The sequence below is a fragment of the Pavona decussata genome, unplaced genomic scaffold, assembly GCF_977016875.1.
Source record: "Pavona decussata unplaced genomic scaffold, jaPavDecu1.1 SCAFFOLD_96, whole genome shotgun sequence".
Taxonomy (NCBI): domain Eukaryota; kingdom Metazoa; phylum Cnidaria; class Anthozoa; order Scleractinia; family Agariciidae; genus Pavona; species Pavona decussata.
Window position 1 is genome coordinate 116063 of NW_028145513.1, and position 16799 is coordinate 132861.

General features: G+C 39.2%; 1 protein-coding gene and 1 pseudogene across 1 annotated transcript in view; both read right to left on the minus strand.

Moving 5' to 3' along the window:
* The window catches only part of LOC146472763 (uncharacterized), a 28017-nt gene that overhangs the window by 8576 nt on the left and 2642 nt on the right, over positions 1-16799 (minus strand). The window contains exons 2-5 of the mRNA XM_085119168.1: positions 7180-7299; positions 6548-6916; positions 1599-1832; positions 317-443 (exon numbers count right to left, since the gene is read on the minus strand). Of these exons, the coding sequence (XP_084975294.1) occupies positions 317-443; positions 1599-1832; positions 6548-6916; positions 7180-7243 (794 nt within the window). The 5' untranslated portion in view covers positions 7244-7299. The remainder of the gene's footprint in view (positions 1-316; positions 444-1598; positions 1833-6547; positions 6917-7179; positions 7300-16799) is intronic.
* LOC146472764 (uncharacterized) lies at positions 8983-9735 on the minus strand (annotated as a pseudogene).

Consider the following 16799-nt stretch of genomic DNA (forward strand, 5'->3'; position numbering starts at 1 on the left):
CCATGAAATTCATTGGAGGAAATAAAATTATTTCCAAAGACTTGCAGATAGATTAATTTATTTTACAAGTTAATTATTAAAAGAAACAAAGATATCAGGGAATATTCATACTATGTGAATAAGACATATTTTCACATAGGATCACTGCAATTAGCTGTTATATCAAAGGAACAAAATAAGTTAACGTATGAAAGCAAGGTATAACGTATATAACGTATATTTTTAAATAGTATGTTATTTCTTGGCTTTGTGCGTTAACTTATTTGTTAAAAGCCTGTAGAAGGAGAACAGTTCTTCAAGAAAAGGAAAATCGTACAGTTTTGTAGCAGTTGTTGGAAGGCATTTGAGGAAGTAAGCCGTCAATCTTGTATTTTTGCATCTGTATTCATTCTCTGTTTGGTTGTTTGTTATCTTTCCACTTGCTGAGCACTGATTTCCACAGTCTAAAAATTAAAAGTAAACGTCATGCTGACTGATGTATTAAGATCGCCCTTTGTAGTATTGGACTGGATGCATTTATCCGAGATTTCCATCGACAAATTTTCTCTATTAAGACGAAATGGGAGGACGCCCGAACAAGTCTAATAATTTTTTAAACATTGTCACTGAATATTGTAGGAAAAACCACAAACTTCATCTCTTCTATTAAATCAACAAGAGGTAGCAGCTTGGGGTGATTCGGTAGTACTTACGTTACTTGTTTTTCACTAAAGTTGAAGCTTCCCTTTGTTTATTTTTCTTTCCTTAACGGAGTTTTGTTACCCTTACGCTTGTATCTTTTCAGTGTTTATCCGCTGTGATCACTTTAAAGTGAATTTACACAGGCGCTTTTGTAAGGTCTTCTAAAGAAGACAAATGAGGGATGTCTTATTCAAGTTAACATTATTTTTTCACTTCGCAGACCTTAAAAACCGTTTTGCTGCTACAAAAGGGGTTTATCCAGCAGGGGACCTAGGGTTCTATTGTATGCCCACCTGCCTCAGGGCGAATTTCTTAAAATAAAATAAAAACTGAATAAAAGTGCCTCCAAATTGTTTCCTCTTCAGCTAATAACGTGTTCGTTCTGTCAATGAACGTAACCGATGCTCTTGAAGGCATGCATTACTGCAAGCGGCGCCTGAAGCACAGTTTTCGGAAACTCTATGTTAAAAGCATGCTAGCCCATTAAAATGAACACCACTAAGGTGTTTTTTTTTTTAAGGAACAATGTTGCAATGCAATTTTCACGATTAAAAGTATTTCGCATGTACCATAATTTCATAGGTAACCACCCTCAGTGGAGCGCTTTTCCGCGAGTAAGTACCAAACCCTCCCCCCCCCCCCCCTCCCCAACACCATCTCTGCCATGCAAGTGAAGTAACCACCAATCCTCAATGTAATAAAATTTGGCAATAGGAGATTCGCTAGACTCGACGCTTGTTTTGAGGGACATTTAATTGTTCTAAGTTCAAGGCTTTTTCGTGATATGTTCTAAAGGCAAGAATAAGGAATTTAAAAGCAGTTCCATAAGTTGCCTGGTTAAAGAAACACTGAATCTTCATATGCATGCATATTGTTTAAAGACTGAAGGTGAAAATGTAATTATGGGAATTAAAGACCTTTCAAAGTAACAGGAAAAGCTTTTGAGACCGCTCCTGCTTGGTTTTTAGCCACACACGTGACGTTTCCATTCTTCACGGCGTTGGCAGCTGCAATCCCTGTTCCTTTGTCTAACAGTATAGAGTCCTGTAGAATTGACATATTGATGGGAGGCGTCCCTTCAGACAAACACCATAAAATATGACCTGGAACTGTCCTCACCACTTGTATTGGAATCTTTATTCTCGGTTTATCTGAAAACGTTTCAGGTAAAAAAAATAAAAGCATGTGACGTTTCGAAGACTGCTTGGCGTCCATTTCAAAATGTAAATATACATGGTATAAGTGATATATACAGTTACTGAGTTATGAAAGTGTTCATAAACATTAAAAAAAAAACAGAAAAAATAAGGTGCAAGAGTTAGTACAAATATGTTTAAAGTTATTCAAAAGTTAGGTACGAATGCAGTCAGCTTCAGAATTCGGTTTCAGTCTGTTCTTAACGATAAAAAGTATTTTAAATTAAATGAGGATTTACTTTCGTTTTTACTTTCTATATTTCTATAAAAATTTAAACTAAGTAGATAATAACCTCTTACTAACCGAGCGCGAGGGCCGTACTGGGGAATATTGGCCCGAGGTCGTGGCAGTACGGACCGAGCGCAGCGAGGTCCGTACAAAAACGACCGAGGGCCAATATTCCCCAATACGGCTCGAGCAAGCTAGGTTAGTAAGTAGTTTATTATATGGCGCTCGGAGCAAATTTGTTTATTTATAAAAACGCACTTCCGGTCACTTGAATTCAAAGGGTTTCCGTCGAGACGTGTTTTTGATGACGCGAGCAACCCAGAAAGAACAAGCTTCGGTACCGAGAGTTTGAAAGCAAATTTACTGAACAGTTTACATGTAATCATGTTGATTATAGAAAGGACTTCAAGAACGATTTGTAGCGGAATTTGACAAAAATCTTAACAGCTGCGGTTTGTTTTTGAAACTCACAAAACTGGTTTCGTCAAAACTTTACTAGCCCATCACAAAGTACGGATCAAGAAAAGGTTGCTGTGAAAATCACATTCAACTTTAAAAGAAGCGGCATTAAGTCAATTGTCCTCATCGCTCTCATCTCTGGCTTGGAAACCCAAGTGTAGGGATAAAACCACCACACAGTTCTTTAAGTTTGAAGTGCAACTGTATTGGAGCATTGGAGTCGCCGAATTCTCCTGCCTCAAAAAGAGCATCTTCTTCGTTTTCGTCAATCGCCTGAGCGGCTTGCAGGTTGTTTCTTCTGTCGTGTTCAGTTGTGAACTAGTGACTTGTGATTTGCAGCTAGAACTCTTCTCGATTTTTCAAACGCATTGTCCTTGAGTATGTTGAATGGATATTTCTTCTCAGATAAGTATCGCTACAGGTATATTGCGCTGAAAACTGGAAAATGTTGCTGGCTCGTATTCACCTTTTCCTGTGTACGTTCATAAAAAAAATTGACGAAAGGTGGTCAAGGTCGGACGCAGGTAGGCTTTCAATTGTTTGACTATTTAAGCCATTAGCTTCAATAAAACGGAGTAGCATGATCATATTAGTAGACGTCTTCCTTTTGTGTTTTCACTTCTCTGTTTGTTTACGAAATCGTCAATGGCTTCGTGGCCTTCGCTGATGCCTGTTTCGGAGGTTTCTAGATCTTTGGGATAGTAAAATTTGCTTTGTAAATGATATTCTTTTTCGTCTATGTTGGAATCAGTCTTTTGGGTAGTTTCTTTGTAAAAAATGAAAGTATTTTCAGATTTTCTTTTCGCAGTTTTAGCTGCAAATTTTCAAATTTGCCGCTAGTCCTAAAAAAAATACACGGCTTATGACCGTTTCCATGAAACGGTCCGTATGGTAAAATCCCGACCAAGAAAGAACCAATCAGAACGCGCGGATTTACCTCAAGACTACCTTGCCATATAATAATAACCTCTTACTAACCGAGCGCGAGGGCCGTACTGGGGAATATTGGCCCGAGGTCGTAACAGTACGGACCGAGCGCAGCGAGGTCCGTACAGAAACGACCGAGGGCCAATATTCCCCTGTACGGCTCGAGCAAGCTAGGTTAGTAAGTAGTTTATTATATGGCACCCGCAGCAAACTTGTTTATTTTAAAAAACGCACTTCCGGTCACTTGAATTCAAAGGGTTTCCGTCGAGACGTGTTTTTGATGACGCGAGCAACCCAAAAAGAACAAGCTACGGTTCCACGAGGATAACATGAAAACAAATTTACTGAACGTTTACATGTTTATAGAAAAGACTTCAAGAACGATTTGTAGCGGAATTTGACGAAAATCTTAACAGCTGCGGTTTGTTTTTGAAACTCACAAAAGGGTTTCTTCGATCCCAGAAAATTTACTAGCGCATCACAAAGTACGGATCAAGAAAAGGTTGCTGTGAAAATCATTTTCAACTTTAAAAGAAGCAGAATTAAGTCAATTGTCCTCCTCGCTCTCATCTCTGGCTCGGAAACCCAAGTGTAGGGATAAGAACCACCACACAGTTCTTTGGAGTGCAACTGGATTGGAGTCGCCGAATTCTGCTGCCTCAAAAAGAGCATCTTCTTCGTTTTCGTCAATCGCCCGAGCGGCTTGCAGCTCGTTTCTTCTGTCGTGCTCGCGAACTAGTGACTTGTGCTTCGCAGCTAGAACTCTTCTCGATTTTTAAAATCATTCTCCTTGAGTATGTTGAATGGATATTTCTTCTCAGAGAAGTATCGCTGTATATATTGCGCTGAAAACTGGAAAATGTTGCTGGCTCGTATTCACCATTTTTACTGCGTACGTTCATAAAAAAAAAGAAATTGACAAAAGGTGATCAAGCTTGGACGAAGGTAGGCTTTCAATTGTTTGACTATTCAAGCCATTCAGCTTCAATAAAACGGAGTAGAGTGTTCATGTCAGTAGACTTCTTCCTTTTGTGTTTTCACTTTTCTGTTTGTTTATAAAATCCTCAATGGCATCCTCGGCTTTCGCAGATGCCTGCTTCAGAGGTTTCTAGATCTTCGGGATAGTAAAATTTGCTTTGTAAATGATATTCTTCTTCGTCCATGTTGGAATCAGTCTTTTGGGTAGTTTCTTTGCGAAGAATAAAAGTATTTTCAGGTTTTCTTTTCGCAATTTTAGCTGCAAATTTTCAAATTTGCCGCTTGTCATAAAAATACACGGCTTATGACCATTTCCATGGAAACGGTCCGTATGGTAAAATCCCGACCAAGAAAGAGCCAATCAGAACGCGCGGATTTACCTCAAGACTACCTTGCCATATAATAAATACTTTTTATTATACTTCTATTATTTTCGCTTGAACAAGCGGTTTTTGTTTTGCTGGTTACTAGCTCACAAACATAATGAAGTCCTTTGTTTTTTTGTGATAAGTACCAGACAATAAAATCTGGCAACCCCGATAACCTGTAGACAAATCTGCTTGAAATATTTGGTGACAACCACATTGAAAAGAGAAATTTTAGGAGTGCTTCAGCTTAATTAGCGCTCTGGTCCCTCTGAAGATATTTGTAATAAATATATATATTTCCGACGAAGGGGACTATTGAAAAATGGGAAGTTTTTTTTTTTTGACGCTACAGAAATCACTCGTCAGGACGATTATAGAGTACACTTTCCCGGTAAGTAATCCCAATTTTGTCAGGGACATCTTCCTGCTAGAACAGGTCCAAAAAAAAAAGTATCCCGACTTGCCCTTGACCAACAGAGAGGTGAAACGTCTTATGAAAATCGCTGTGTAGTGTTGGCGTGGCTATCTTTGACCTTAGAGGGGCCTTCCCTTCATTGAATGTCATACAACAAGTCTTTGACTTGTTTCTAAAGGGACTGGGTCAAATCCTAAATATACAAATTACAAGTCAAGCCATCACACTGCAACTGTTATAAATACTCGGTATTAGTAAGAATTGTCGGCGAATAGAACCAACTACCTGCCGAGATTGTCGAAGTCGGTAAACTCAGACGTTTTAAAACTGCCTTATAAATGTTTTTTCTGTATCTCATAATTTCAGTAAGCGAATCTGAAATTTTTCGCTCAACCGTCTCTGATTATTGTTATCTATGTAAAATTGAACCACGAAGTTTTGATTGGCTAAGCGGCATTGGGATATCAGTCATTATACTACATTCGACAAACAACAGTCATGATATCGCCCATCATTCTTTCTTGAAAATTGAATCAGCAGGGTCAAGCAATATTGTATATCTATTTTAAACCAAATGAATTGTTCCACTCGTTCTTGTTGAAAATGGCATGATAAAAGCTGACCCGGGGATAACTAAGCTTGATTTCCGCCACTCCCTCAGGTCCGGCTTTCCTCCACGAGAAGAGATGACTGGACGCATGAGCGTCTGTGGCGTAAATTCAAAATTAATTTATGCGGCGCTACTTGTCATCGGAAATGACATCCGATGCCAATAACGACAGCTATGAATTGAAGCATTGTCCGTTTCACGACATCTAAAACCATCGGTGCAGTTTGGAAAAATTGGAGACTTTGCCGATCCAGTCGGTTGAATAACGAATACATCTTGCAAGTTAACTTACTTTTTCAACGATCCTCGTTGCACAGCTTTGAGATTTTCAATCTTGAAGTTCTCAAAAACACGATCGCATGCTACATTAAACATATCCACTTCAGACACCAATTTCAAAATTAACTTTCTTGAAGCTAATTTATGTAATTTATGTTGCCTTTTTCGATTCAAGCAGGCACGTTTCCCATTGATTGAAATTAACAATGCCAAGCTCACGCGTCCAGTCGTCCCTTCGGGGGTGAGCGTGGGCTCATTTCCCGAACAGCGGCTGGTAACCGCCGGAGCCTAGGCGATAAGTGCCTTGTTGTCTTTCATCTCATATCCATCGCGTGCTTGTAGAATAATTTTTAACCAGTCTATGCTCAAGATATACCTGGATTAGGATAAGTGAATGAAGCTTACCTATCCCAGTGGCAGAGGTGTAAGTTGCCTTAAAATTGCGAGTGGCATATTGGTAACGATACCCGTGGAGTGATAATTTTAGCAGCATAAAGCGGCCACTTGAATGTACTGTGAAGGGTTTTCTAGTTCCAGTGAAAACCCCTGTCAAGGTGTCTTTCGCAGTTTTGCCATTGTAGACATACATAAAAGCTTGCGCTCCTTCTGATGGCAGGTATGAGAACTGGAAAGTGGTAAATCTTAGGCGAATATTGTGGTCACTTGCGGTGTTAATGAGCCAGCTGCATTCTTTATGATTCCCGGAAGAAATAGAGCTGATTGCACCACTAAGGCCTGTGATGTTAAAAGCACACAAATTGGAGTCGGCGTGCACTAGAAAGAAAAGAAGGAGGACTTTGAATAAACTCCCTATTCATTCATCCCAGCAATTTTTACATCAAGTCATTACAGTAACTGATATCATATTATATCTTACTACATGGCATCAACTGAAATCACATTATATCTTACTACATGGCATGACTTGGTGCTCATATATCATCACAGCTCATATGAAAGTACATAATGTAACACCAAAATTTCACTAGATGTTATACAAAATTTTTGCCCATTATTAAAAGTGGATTGAAACTTACCTCCTCCTATCCACAGTAAGGGAACATGTAAAAGAAGAGCTTTAAGAAACCAATCATCCATCATTGTTAATATTAGCTGATTATCACAAAATTAGTATTACTCGGTAAAGACTGGAACACCTGCAAAGAAAAGGTAACTAAGTTTTTTTATTTAAAGTGACATAATTGTTGACACAACATGAAAATAAAAGCTCATGATACGTTATACTCAAGTGTTGTCCAAGGCATAACCTTAGCCTGCGTAACAAGCGTAATCGGGGAGGGGGAGGAGGAGGGGGAGGAAGTGGGAGAAAATGTGACAGGAAAAAAAAAAAACGGTGCTTGGGGGGAGGGGGGGAGGGAACAACTACCTTCGATTGATTTCTGCCGTTAAGACACAGCATCTTAAATGTTTTAACTATCTGTTTCAAGCTATGTTAAAATACCAGAGAACATTTTCAATGTGTCAATTGGGTAACACTTTGCAAAATATTCTTCCTGTGACTCTTTCTTCTTTTCTTTCATACAAGAAAAATCTCATGCCAAGTTTGGTCTAAGATACTGCAATTTTTGCAATGAAAATCTTACACAATTGCAGTAATTTTTTGGATATGGTACCTACTTATTTTTATAACATTGACCTTAAAATTTCACAACTTTTTTGTTGTTATCAGAAACAAGCAATTTGTAATTTAACCCTATCTAGACCGGGAAGGGGTGGATTCTGCCCGTGAAGACTTTGAACGTTTAATATATATTTTTCTTCAACAATTGCGCACAAACAACACGAAACTTCGCATTTTTTAAGAAATTATCTAACAAATACTTGGCATCTAATTTATTGAGTAATCATGACAACTGGTTATTGACAGGCGAATTTTTTTAGAAATTGGAAAATTTCTATCTCAGGGCCTAAACAGCCTAGAAAAATTGTTATCGACAACTATTTTGTCGTCGATAAAAAAAAATTAAGTTGTCAACGTAAATATTGTCGTAAATATTGCTTGTAAGTTCAGAATGTCTTCTGTTTGACAACATTTTAATTATTGAAGTCGTTTAGACCATCCTGTTGCATTATTTCTCCATGTTTTTACAGTTAAAACGTCCCACTTTAATTAAAGTTGAAAAAGAGGACATTAGAATTTTTCGTGCACTGCTGTTCGGTTTATGACGAGAGAATTGAACACAGCAATTTATCCACAGCAGTTATCTCGTTTACGGCAAACGGCAAACGGCAAACGTGAGATTCGCGTTCATGCTTTCTTAAAAAAGAGAGTACAAAGATGAGAATAGTGCAAACAAATTCTGGCCTTTGATGCTAACGCAAAACTACTCTATTTAAAAGAGGAAATAAAAACAGCAAGTGGCAAATATAGAATAAACATGGTCACGTGGCCATATCTCACGTTTGCCGTTTGCCGTAAACGTGATTCTTAACCTCTCTAATAACTTTGGTCAAGTCGTGCAAACAATTTAGAAAGCAAACAGAAATGTTTATTTTTGGCGATGGACGTGTAGCTCTGTTAGAATTGTTCAGTAACAATAATGATATCTGGTAAAAGGAAAAGATCTTCCCTTTCTTAGCATAACTTTCAAATTTGGTTGAAAATGACTAAGAATATTCTCAATGTGTCAATCACAAAACGCAAAGCAAAATATTTCTGCCTAACCCCTTTTCTTTTTTTTTCTTTCGTGCGAAAATAATCTGAAGCCAAGTTTAGGATTACATACTATATTTTTTTATGAAATGGAGATCTTACACCATCAAACTAATTTTTGGTATGGTAGTCATGTTAAAAAAACCGGGAAAGATTTATTGCTGTTCGACGTTTCGGGGTAATCCTTACTCCATTATCAAGAGACCAGTTAAATAGCATGCAAATAAGGAAAGGTACAAGATAAGCAAAAATTACAATAAACGGCCTAAACAAACACCTTGGCGCGGAAGGAATCCGTTTGCACGTTCAGTGTTGGTTTACGCATGCGAATGTATATCGTTTCTTTAACGACGCAATCAAATTTGCCGCTACATTTCGCGATGATGTGAAATTGCTCAATGAAGCGTTAAGGTATTTCACTATTATATTGTGTTGGAGGTTGTATTGTTTGTAAATCGAAGATGACTATCTAGTGTGCCCTTCTACGCGCTCGTGTAGGTGACCACGTGTATAACCCGCATACCCTGTATCACACAGGTTGCATTTAAATCCATAGACAATACATTGTTGGTTGACAATAAGGGGCTTAATTTCGTGTCGCTTAAGTTTTTGCTTACACTGAAACACTTGTTGGACAGTCACGTTCAACTTCGAACTTAGATTGTTCAGTTTTTGTTTAACATAATTAGCTGAAGACTGGTCCTTGAAGGGTAACACAACTCTCACAGTCTCCGATGGTACATCTGGTGATGGGCAGGGCTCTTGAGATGAAATCCTTCTCTCAACGAACCGCTTGATTGTAGTTTCAACCTGTGACTTAAGGTATTTCAAGTTATAAAAAAAAACCTTCTTTAAAGCGGTCACATTCCTCGGAGAAAAATGACCAGTTAGAAGATAATCGATAAGCGCGATCCACCATGGTGTTAACTAGGCTGCACTTGTACTTAATGTCAACGTGACTCTGGAAATGCAGAAGGAGACCCGCGTGGGTTCTTTTAATGTAGACCTTGCTCCAAATCTTTGGTGCACGGTTAAGCAGTCCAATTCCTAGAAAAGGGAAGGTATCCTTCCCGTTCGACTTCGATTCGAAACTTAAGGGAGAGATGGGTAGAGTTAAGGGTGTCTAGAAACTGGCCAGCGGTCACCCTATCAGGCGTTACGGTCAGGGTGTCATCGACGTCAAATCAGGAAAATACTACTTTCGTTGTCTCCTTCCTTGCATCTGTTGCAGCGATTTTCCTGATTTCTACGGATGTTAGCAAACTCGACGAAACACAGCTTTCCTCTTGAACTTACCGTTTAATGGTCAGTCGACATCGATATACAACTTTTTGGCGTCCAAGCGAGATTACAACACTTTCGATTTACGAGCTGAAAAGACGCGAACAAGGGAATGTGACTTGCAGAGCTAACTTACAAGAAAAGGGTAGGGTTAATTATAGTCATAAGTCTAGTCTCTCACTTTTTTAAACCACCCTTCCAGGTCGGGTGCAAATGGCTGTAACATCCCCCCCCCCCCCCCCCCCATCTTGTCGTCTATCGGGGAGGAAAACACTGTGTCTAGGTTCAGGAACAGGAACACTCTGAGCGGGAACAAAATTCGACTGCCACTTCTCCCCACCATGTACAGGAACTTCTTTTTCATGACTGGCTTGTGGGGCAGCTAGTTTTATCTCTAATCTATGCAGACGTTGTACAGGCCAGGTTAGGAAGTTCTTCTGTTCTCTCGCTGTGATACTTTGTACAAGTCCGACTTATTAAGGTGAACCTCTTCAACTCTACCTAGTAGCCATTTTCCACGAGAAACGTTATCTTCAGAGACCAGCACGATATCGCCTAGTTGAGTGGGCGCTGTTTCCTTGTGTCTCTTGCTTCTCACCGTAAGCTGACGAAGGTACTCTTGCTTCGACCTTCTTCAGTAGTGGTTGAGCAATCGTTGGAGATGGAGATATCTTTCCATAACTCGCTTACTGGACTCTTCCAATTGCTCATCCCTGCCAATGGCAAGATGAGCAGCCGTGTTTGGTAATGGATATCTGCTGTCGTCACTTACTGCGGTCAGAGGTCTGGCGTTGATTACAGCTTCTATATTGATGAGAAGTGTATTCAGCTCGTTGAAGGAAAGAAGTGCTCTTCAAAGAACTTCGCACAGTGGTTTCTTAGCTGCTCTAAGAAACTCTTCCCACCATCCACCTCTCCATGGCAAGCGTTCTGTGACGAATCTCTACATAATCCCTTTACTGTTTGTTCTGACTTGATTCGATCTTGATCTTAATTGTCCCACAGCGAATGGCTCTATGACTTTGGCCGGTCATACAACTTCTTAATTTCTCTACTTGCGGCTTGAAGGTTTTTGCATTTTCTGACCACACAGTATGGCAAAGACCTCTGTGATTTGTTATGCGACTGAAGGCTTACAGAAATTCCTCTGTTGTTACGTCATTTGTAACCTCCAAGTGAACCATACGCAACGATGCACATGTGAACACACATACATATGCTTTCTTGACACTTGAGCCCTCCTTTACATATAAGGGTCCGGCAAAGTCAGTACCAATGTGTACAAATGGTAAGGAGTCTGACACTCTTTCCTCCGATAGTGATCCCATCGTCTGTGTGCAAGTTCCGACTCGCTGTCTCTGGCAAGGTACACATCTCCTGATAACACGTACGTTTGATCTCACGTCTTTCTTAGGTAAGCCAAATCGTCTGTCGTAAGACTAATAGTACAGCGTCTGGACCTGCATCCAACATCTGTCTCTGTACATCTTGTATCACCTTTGCAACGGCTGGATGTCCTTGCGGCAAGATTACTTGGTGCTTGTTCTTTTCAGGAAGGTCGGTTAACTGTAGTCTTTCACCTACTCTAATCATTTTATATTCTTCGTCGTAATCAGGATCTAGCTTTAGGAGGCAGCTACTGCAGGGTAGTGTTCTTCCGGATTACAACTGCTCGTAGTCTTTTTTATAGACCTCTTCTTGAATCCACATACAGCACTTTTACTCTGCCTGTTTCATCTCCTCAGCTGACAATTCTGTCACCTCAGACTTCAGTCTCATCTTGAACAACTTTGCGGTTCTAAGTACGTAAACGGTTACTCTGATCAACTTCATCCACGTTCCATACCGTGATATATCATTCAATGGCAGAATTCAGGGACAGTACCTTTAGTTCGTGGTTGTGTAGGTTGAGACGCACAAGGATGCAACAGTCATCGGGGTCCATTCCATCACAGCGTGCTTGAAATCATATCACCATTGGTCAATCCGCGTGTCAACAAATCTGCAGGATTTTCTTTGTTAGGGCAATAATTCCAGTATTCAGGGTCTCACGTTGACTGTATTTCAATCTGCTACTCGGTTTGCTACGAATGGCTTCCAACAAGAACTCTGTCCTCGGATCCAGTGAAGTGCTGTCATGGTATCAGCCCAACAAACGACACTATTCATCTTCTAGCCATCTCTCCAACATATTTCAACAATTCCGGCATTCACTTCTGCAACTAGAAGCTCTAATCTTGGAAGTGTCTTAATAGGTGCCACTCTGGATCTTGACTTTGCTAAGTCTTTCGCAAAGTTGTTCCACTGTTAAGGAAGATGTCCTCTCGTTTAAGCATTTCGCTGCCCTGATTACTCGAAGACCTGGCGGCCATCTTGACACCCACGTGGTAAATTGTTGACCGTATGAAGATTCAACTCAGTCAATCCACGGCACAGATATCGTCTCCATCCGACTTCGAAGGACCAATTAATGTTAGGAAACTGGACAAAACGTGGCTTTCCCACTTAAACACAACGCTCAATGGCCATTGTATATCGATATACAATTTTTTGACGTCCGAGCAAGATTACTACACTTTTGATTTGCGAGCCACAAAGACGCGAACAAGGGCACGTGACTTACAAAGCTAACTAACTAGGGTAGCGTAGGGTTATTCATAGTCATAAGTCCGGTCACTCACGTTTCTTAACTACCCTTCCAGATCAGGTGCGACGGGCTGTAACAACGGATATCTGAAATTGGCACGTAAGTTTGAGCACTACGATTTGATTTGATTCGTCCGATTCATGTAAATACAATTGCGAACAGACATTTAATAAACTGAATGATTTTCCAGGAAGGTTTGCTTCGTTTGTTCTTAATAACAAATGCAAGTAAGTTAAAATTCATAAATGGTCGATTTAAGAATATATTATCAAGGCTATACCATCAAAGGCAGAGATAATTTCATGATAGTGTGACACAACTCCAGCGCTTTGGAGAGTATATATCTTTTGTAGGTGGAGAGATGCAAATCAATCGGAGAAACTGAAGTAAAATCAATCAGTCTGATTTACTTAAATACGCCATGCAGTATTTTCATCCCAACGTGGATATTCTGGTCAATCAATAAGATCGCAAGACAATCAACAATAGATGCGTTTGTAAAGAATAGCAAGCGCGCGAAAAGCCTTTTGGGTGAACATGGGTATTTAATTTTCGGTCGATATTGTTCGTTTCTGACGTTTTCGGGAAATGAAGGAATTTAACACGTCGGATGAAGTCATCACTTCCCGTTAAACTGACCTCACAAAAACGAACATTATCTTTGGACGTATTACATATTCCGTAAGTCTTATTGTCATAGCTTTTATACTTGCTAAGTTATGTAGAGGAGAAAGAACTCCAAAATGGAGAGGAAAACTTCCCAAACACTTCAAAAATAAAAACAAATAAATAAATGAGAGAGAGAGGGTGTCTCTTTTTTTTCGTCCAGCTCTCGGAAATCGGTTGACAAGCTCTACCAAACTGGTGAACAAAAATCGAACCGCAAATCAAAAAGAAAACACAAACAAACATGACTCGAACCTGTCCAAGGTTAAGGTAAGAAAAGGAACAAAAGCAAGTCGGTGACCTTTAAGGGGCTAGTAGTAAAGTACCTAAATACTTATCGACATATTTCCTTTGAAGGAACCTTTGTAATTAATGTTTCAAACACTAACAGCAGTGTTTTATCAGGATTTAAAACCACAAGATGCAGCCGGGTGGTTTTTGACCCGATAAAGCACGTGCACCGAGTTTTTTGAACGGCTTCAAAAACATTCCTGGAAAAGCGTGTGTCAGGAGAGTTCATAACAATGATTCTTTTGTAAACGCTGAAAACTAAAGGCTGGTTTCCATATGATCGCAGATCGCAGATCGGAGATCGCAATAAGGTCTGCGATCGTCTGCGATCATATGGAAACATACTTTTGCAATCGTCTGCGATCCTGCGATCGTGATCGCAGACGATCGCAGTAGATAGAACCATGTTCTATCTAAAGGCTGGTTTCCATATGATCTCAGACGATCGCAGACGATCGCAAACAATCGCAGACGATCGATCGACCGTTTCCATATAATCGCAACGATCGCAGAGCCGACTGTAGCCATACGTTTTGGTCAGCGGAAAAGTCAAATGTACACGCAGGTGTAGGCTAAAAAGCAAACAACATCGCGAACGTGGAAGAGCGGAGATTTTGCGCAAGCAAATTTACTTCTTCTGTTTGTGATGAAGCGAGTCGTTGTCAGCTCCAAAACCGTCGAAAACATCGGTTTTGGATTCGATAACGACCGTACGCTGTTCTTATGTTGCAAAATTTGGCCTCCGCTTCCCCGGCCGATAAATAAAACTTCTACCCGATTTTGTCCCAACAGTTGGCCTTTTCGTTCTTTTTTTTTTTAAATCTTTGCTGCTGCGATTGTAAGCACATTCATAGCGAGCAACTTCCTCCATAAATTCCTCGAAATGACAACGAAATGATTGTTGCTACGTAGACCGTTCCTACAATCGAACACACGAGCGTTGAATCGTGGGAGAGAACCCGCAAAACTTTGGTTTCCATATGATCGCACAATTGCAATTGATCGCAGGGGATCGCAGACGATCGCAGGAGATAGAACATGGCTCTATCTTCTGCCATCTTCTGCGATCACGATCGCAGAAGTATGTTTCCATATGATCGCAGACTATCGCAGACCTTATTGCGATCTGCGATCTGCGATCTGCGATCCACAATCATATGGAAACCAGCCTTAAAATACGAGAAAAACATTAAACACCGCATACTAATAAGGAGGAAGTATTATCGGGTTTTAAAACCACTGCAAGTGATGTTTTATCGACCATTTAATAGGTCAATGGGTTTATCAATTATAAATGAGTTTTAAAACCCTTGGAAAGGACAAAGTCGTCAGCCCTTTGTTTTCCAGTTACGGAATGATTTCCGTTTCTTTTTGATTTCAACCGGAAATAAACGTCAATTCATGTTTTTTTTTTTTTTTTCGTTTACGAATCAGTCTTGGCCGATCTGAACCGACTTGACATTTCGTCTTCAAAACACCAGTCAAAGTAAAGTATAATTTTTACAGTTAGCTAAACACCTGCCAATGGTAAACATACTCAAAAATTTACCCAAGAATATAATGCTTCTTTCGTTGTAAGAAATTTTCCTAACGAATGATCTTCTTTTATGCAAAATTTCAATTATGTAAGTTAAATAACCCAGCGTTTTTATATTAAAATTCTTAGTACGTACATAATTAAAAAGGGCCCCTACTAGGATAAAATAAAAGAAAAAGAGAACGTAATAAAGGTTTACATTCATAACACGAATAATGATTTGACTTAAAGCTCATATTAAATTCCCTCAGACTGTTTAAATGAGCTGTTTCCTGAGGTCAGTCGATATCAACATAAAGGTTTCGTTTTTGGTACAGCTAGTAAAAATAGTTGACTATCTGTTATTGCTTAGCTAAACACGTATATTAAACGTGACAATGATGTTCTCTTATAAAGAAGTTCTGAGTATCAAATTTGGAAAGAAACATTTCAGATGATATTCTCAATACGTAAATAAAAACGCAAACGCACGTCAAATTATTCGTGCAGGATCTTTTGCTTTTCTTGCTTACAGGCATATTTTGATACGACTGCAAAACAAAATAGAGCGATATAAGAATAAAAGTAAAAGCCTTAAATAGTTGAATAATATTTTAGTAGAGTAGCCATGAATTTTAACTAGGTATATTTTCAAACATTTCGATTGTTATCAGAAACCACGCGACACGTTATTTAAACTCGATTTTGGTAGTCTCAAAACGTACCTTTTTCTAAAACGGAGAATGTTCTTCTTTTGTGAGTTTCAAACCAACTAAAGTGCAATATATTCTTCATCCATTGATAAGAGGTCGCTAATGGCTAAGAAACGGGCAAACTTAGGCCCTTCGTTACTGACAAATAGAGTGTACACCCGCGCCTTACATGTTTCAATTTTTGTTAGTTTAACTAGTCTTTCGGTAATATATATATTTTTATCTTTTATAATTGCAAAACCTGTCGTTCATGAATCGAAAGCTTAAGACATCTCAGTTGGAATTGAAAACAAGTTATAAAAGGGTTCCGTGCGTGACAGGTGAGATGTAAAGTAGTGACTCATCAATTTACTCAAACCGCTAAAATGCGCGTCTCTCCCCTAACTTATTCTCTTTTCTGTGCAGACATATTATTGTATAAAATGGGAAAAATACTACCTTTTCCGCCATGGAAATTATACACGATAAATAAACGTGAGTAAACTGTGAGCGAAGTCTCTAAAAAAAAAAAAACAATCCTGGATAAGCGTGTGTCAAGAGAGTTCAGAACAATGATGCTTTTGTGAACGTTGGAAATTAGAACACGAGAAAAACATCAAACACCGCATACTAATAAGAAAGAGGTATTATCGGGTTTTAAAACCACTGCAAGTGATGTTTTATTGACTATTTGATATTTCAATGGGCTTTTGAATTATTAATAAGTTTTTAAATCACTTAGAAAGGACAAAGACGTCAGCCCTTTCTTTTCCGGTAACGGAATGATTTCCTTTTCTGTTTGATTTCTGTTTGAGTATCAAGAAATTTTAACCTCGTATATGTCAAACATTTAGATAACTCAAATTTATTATGTAAATTCGCCTTCGATT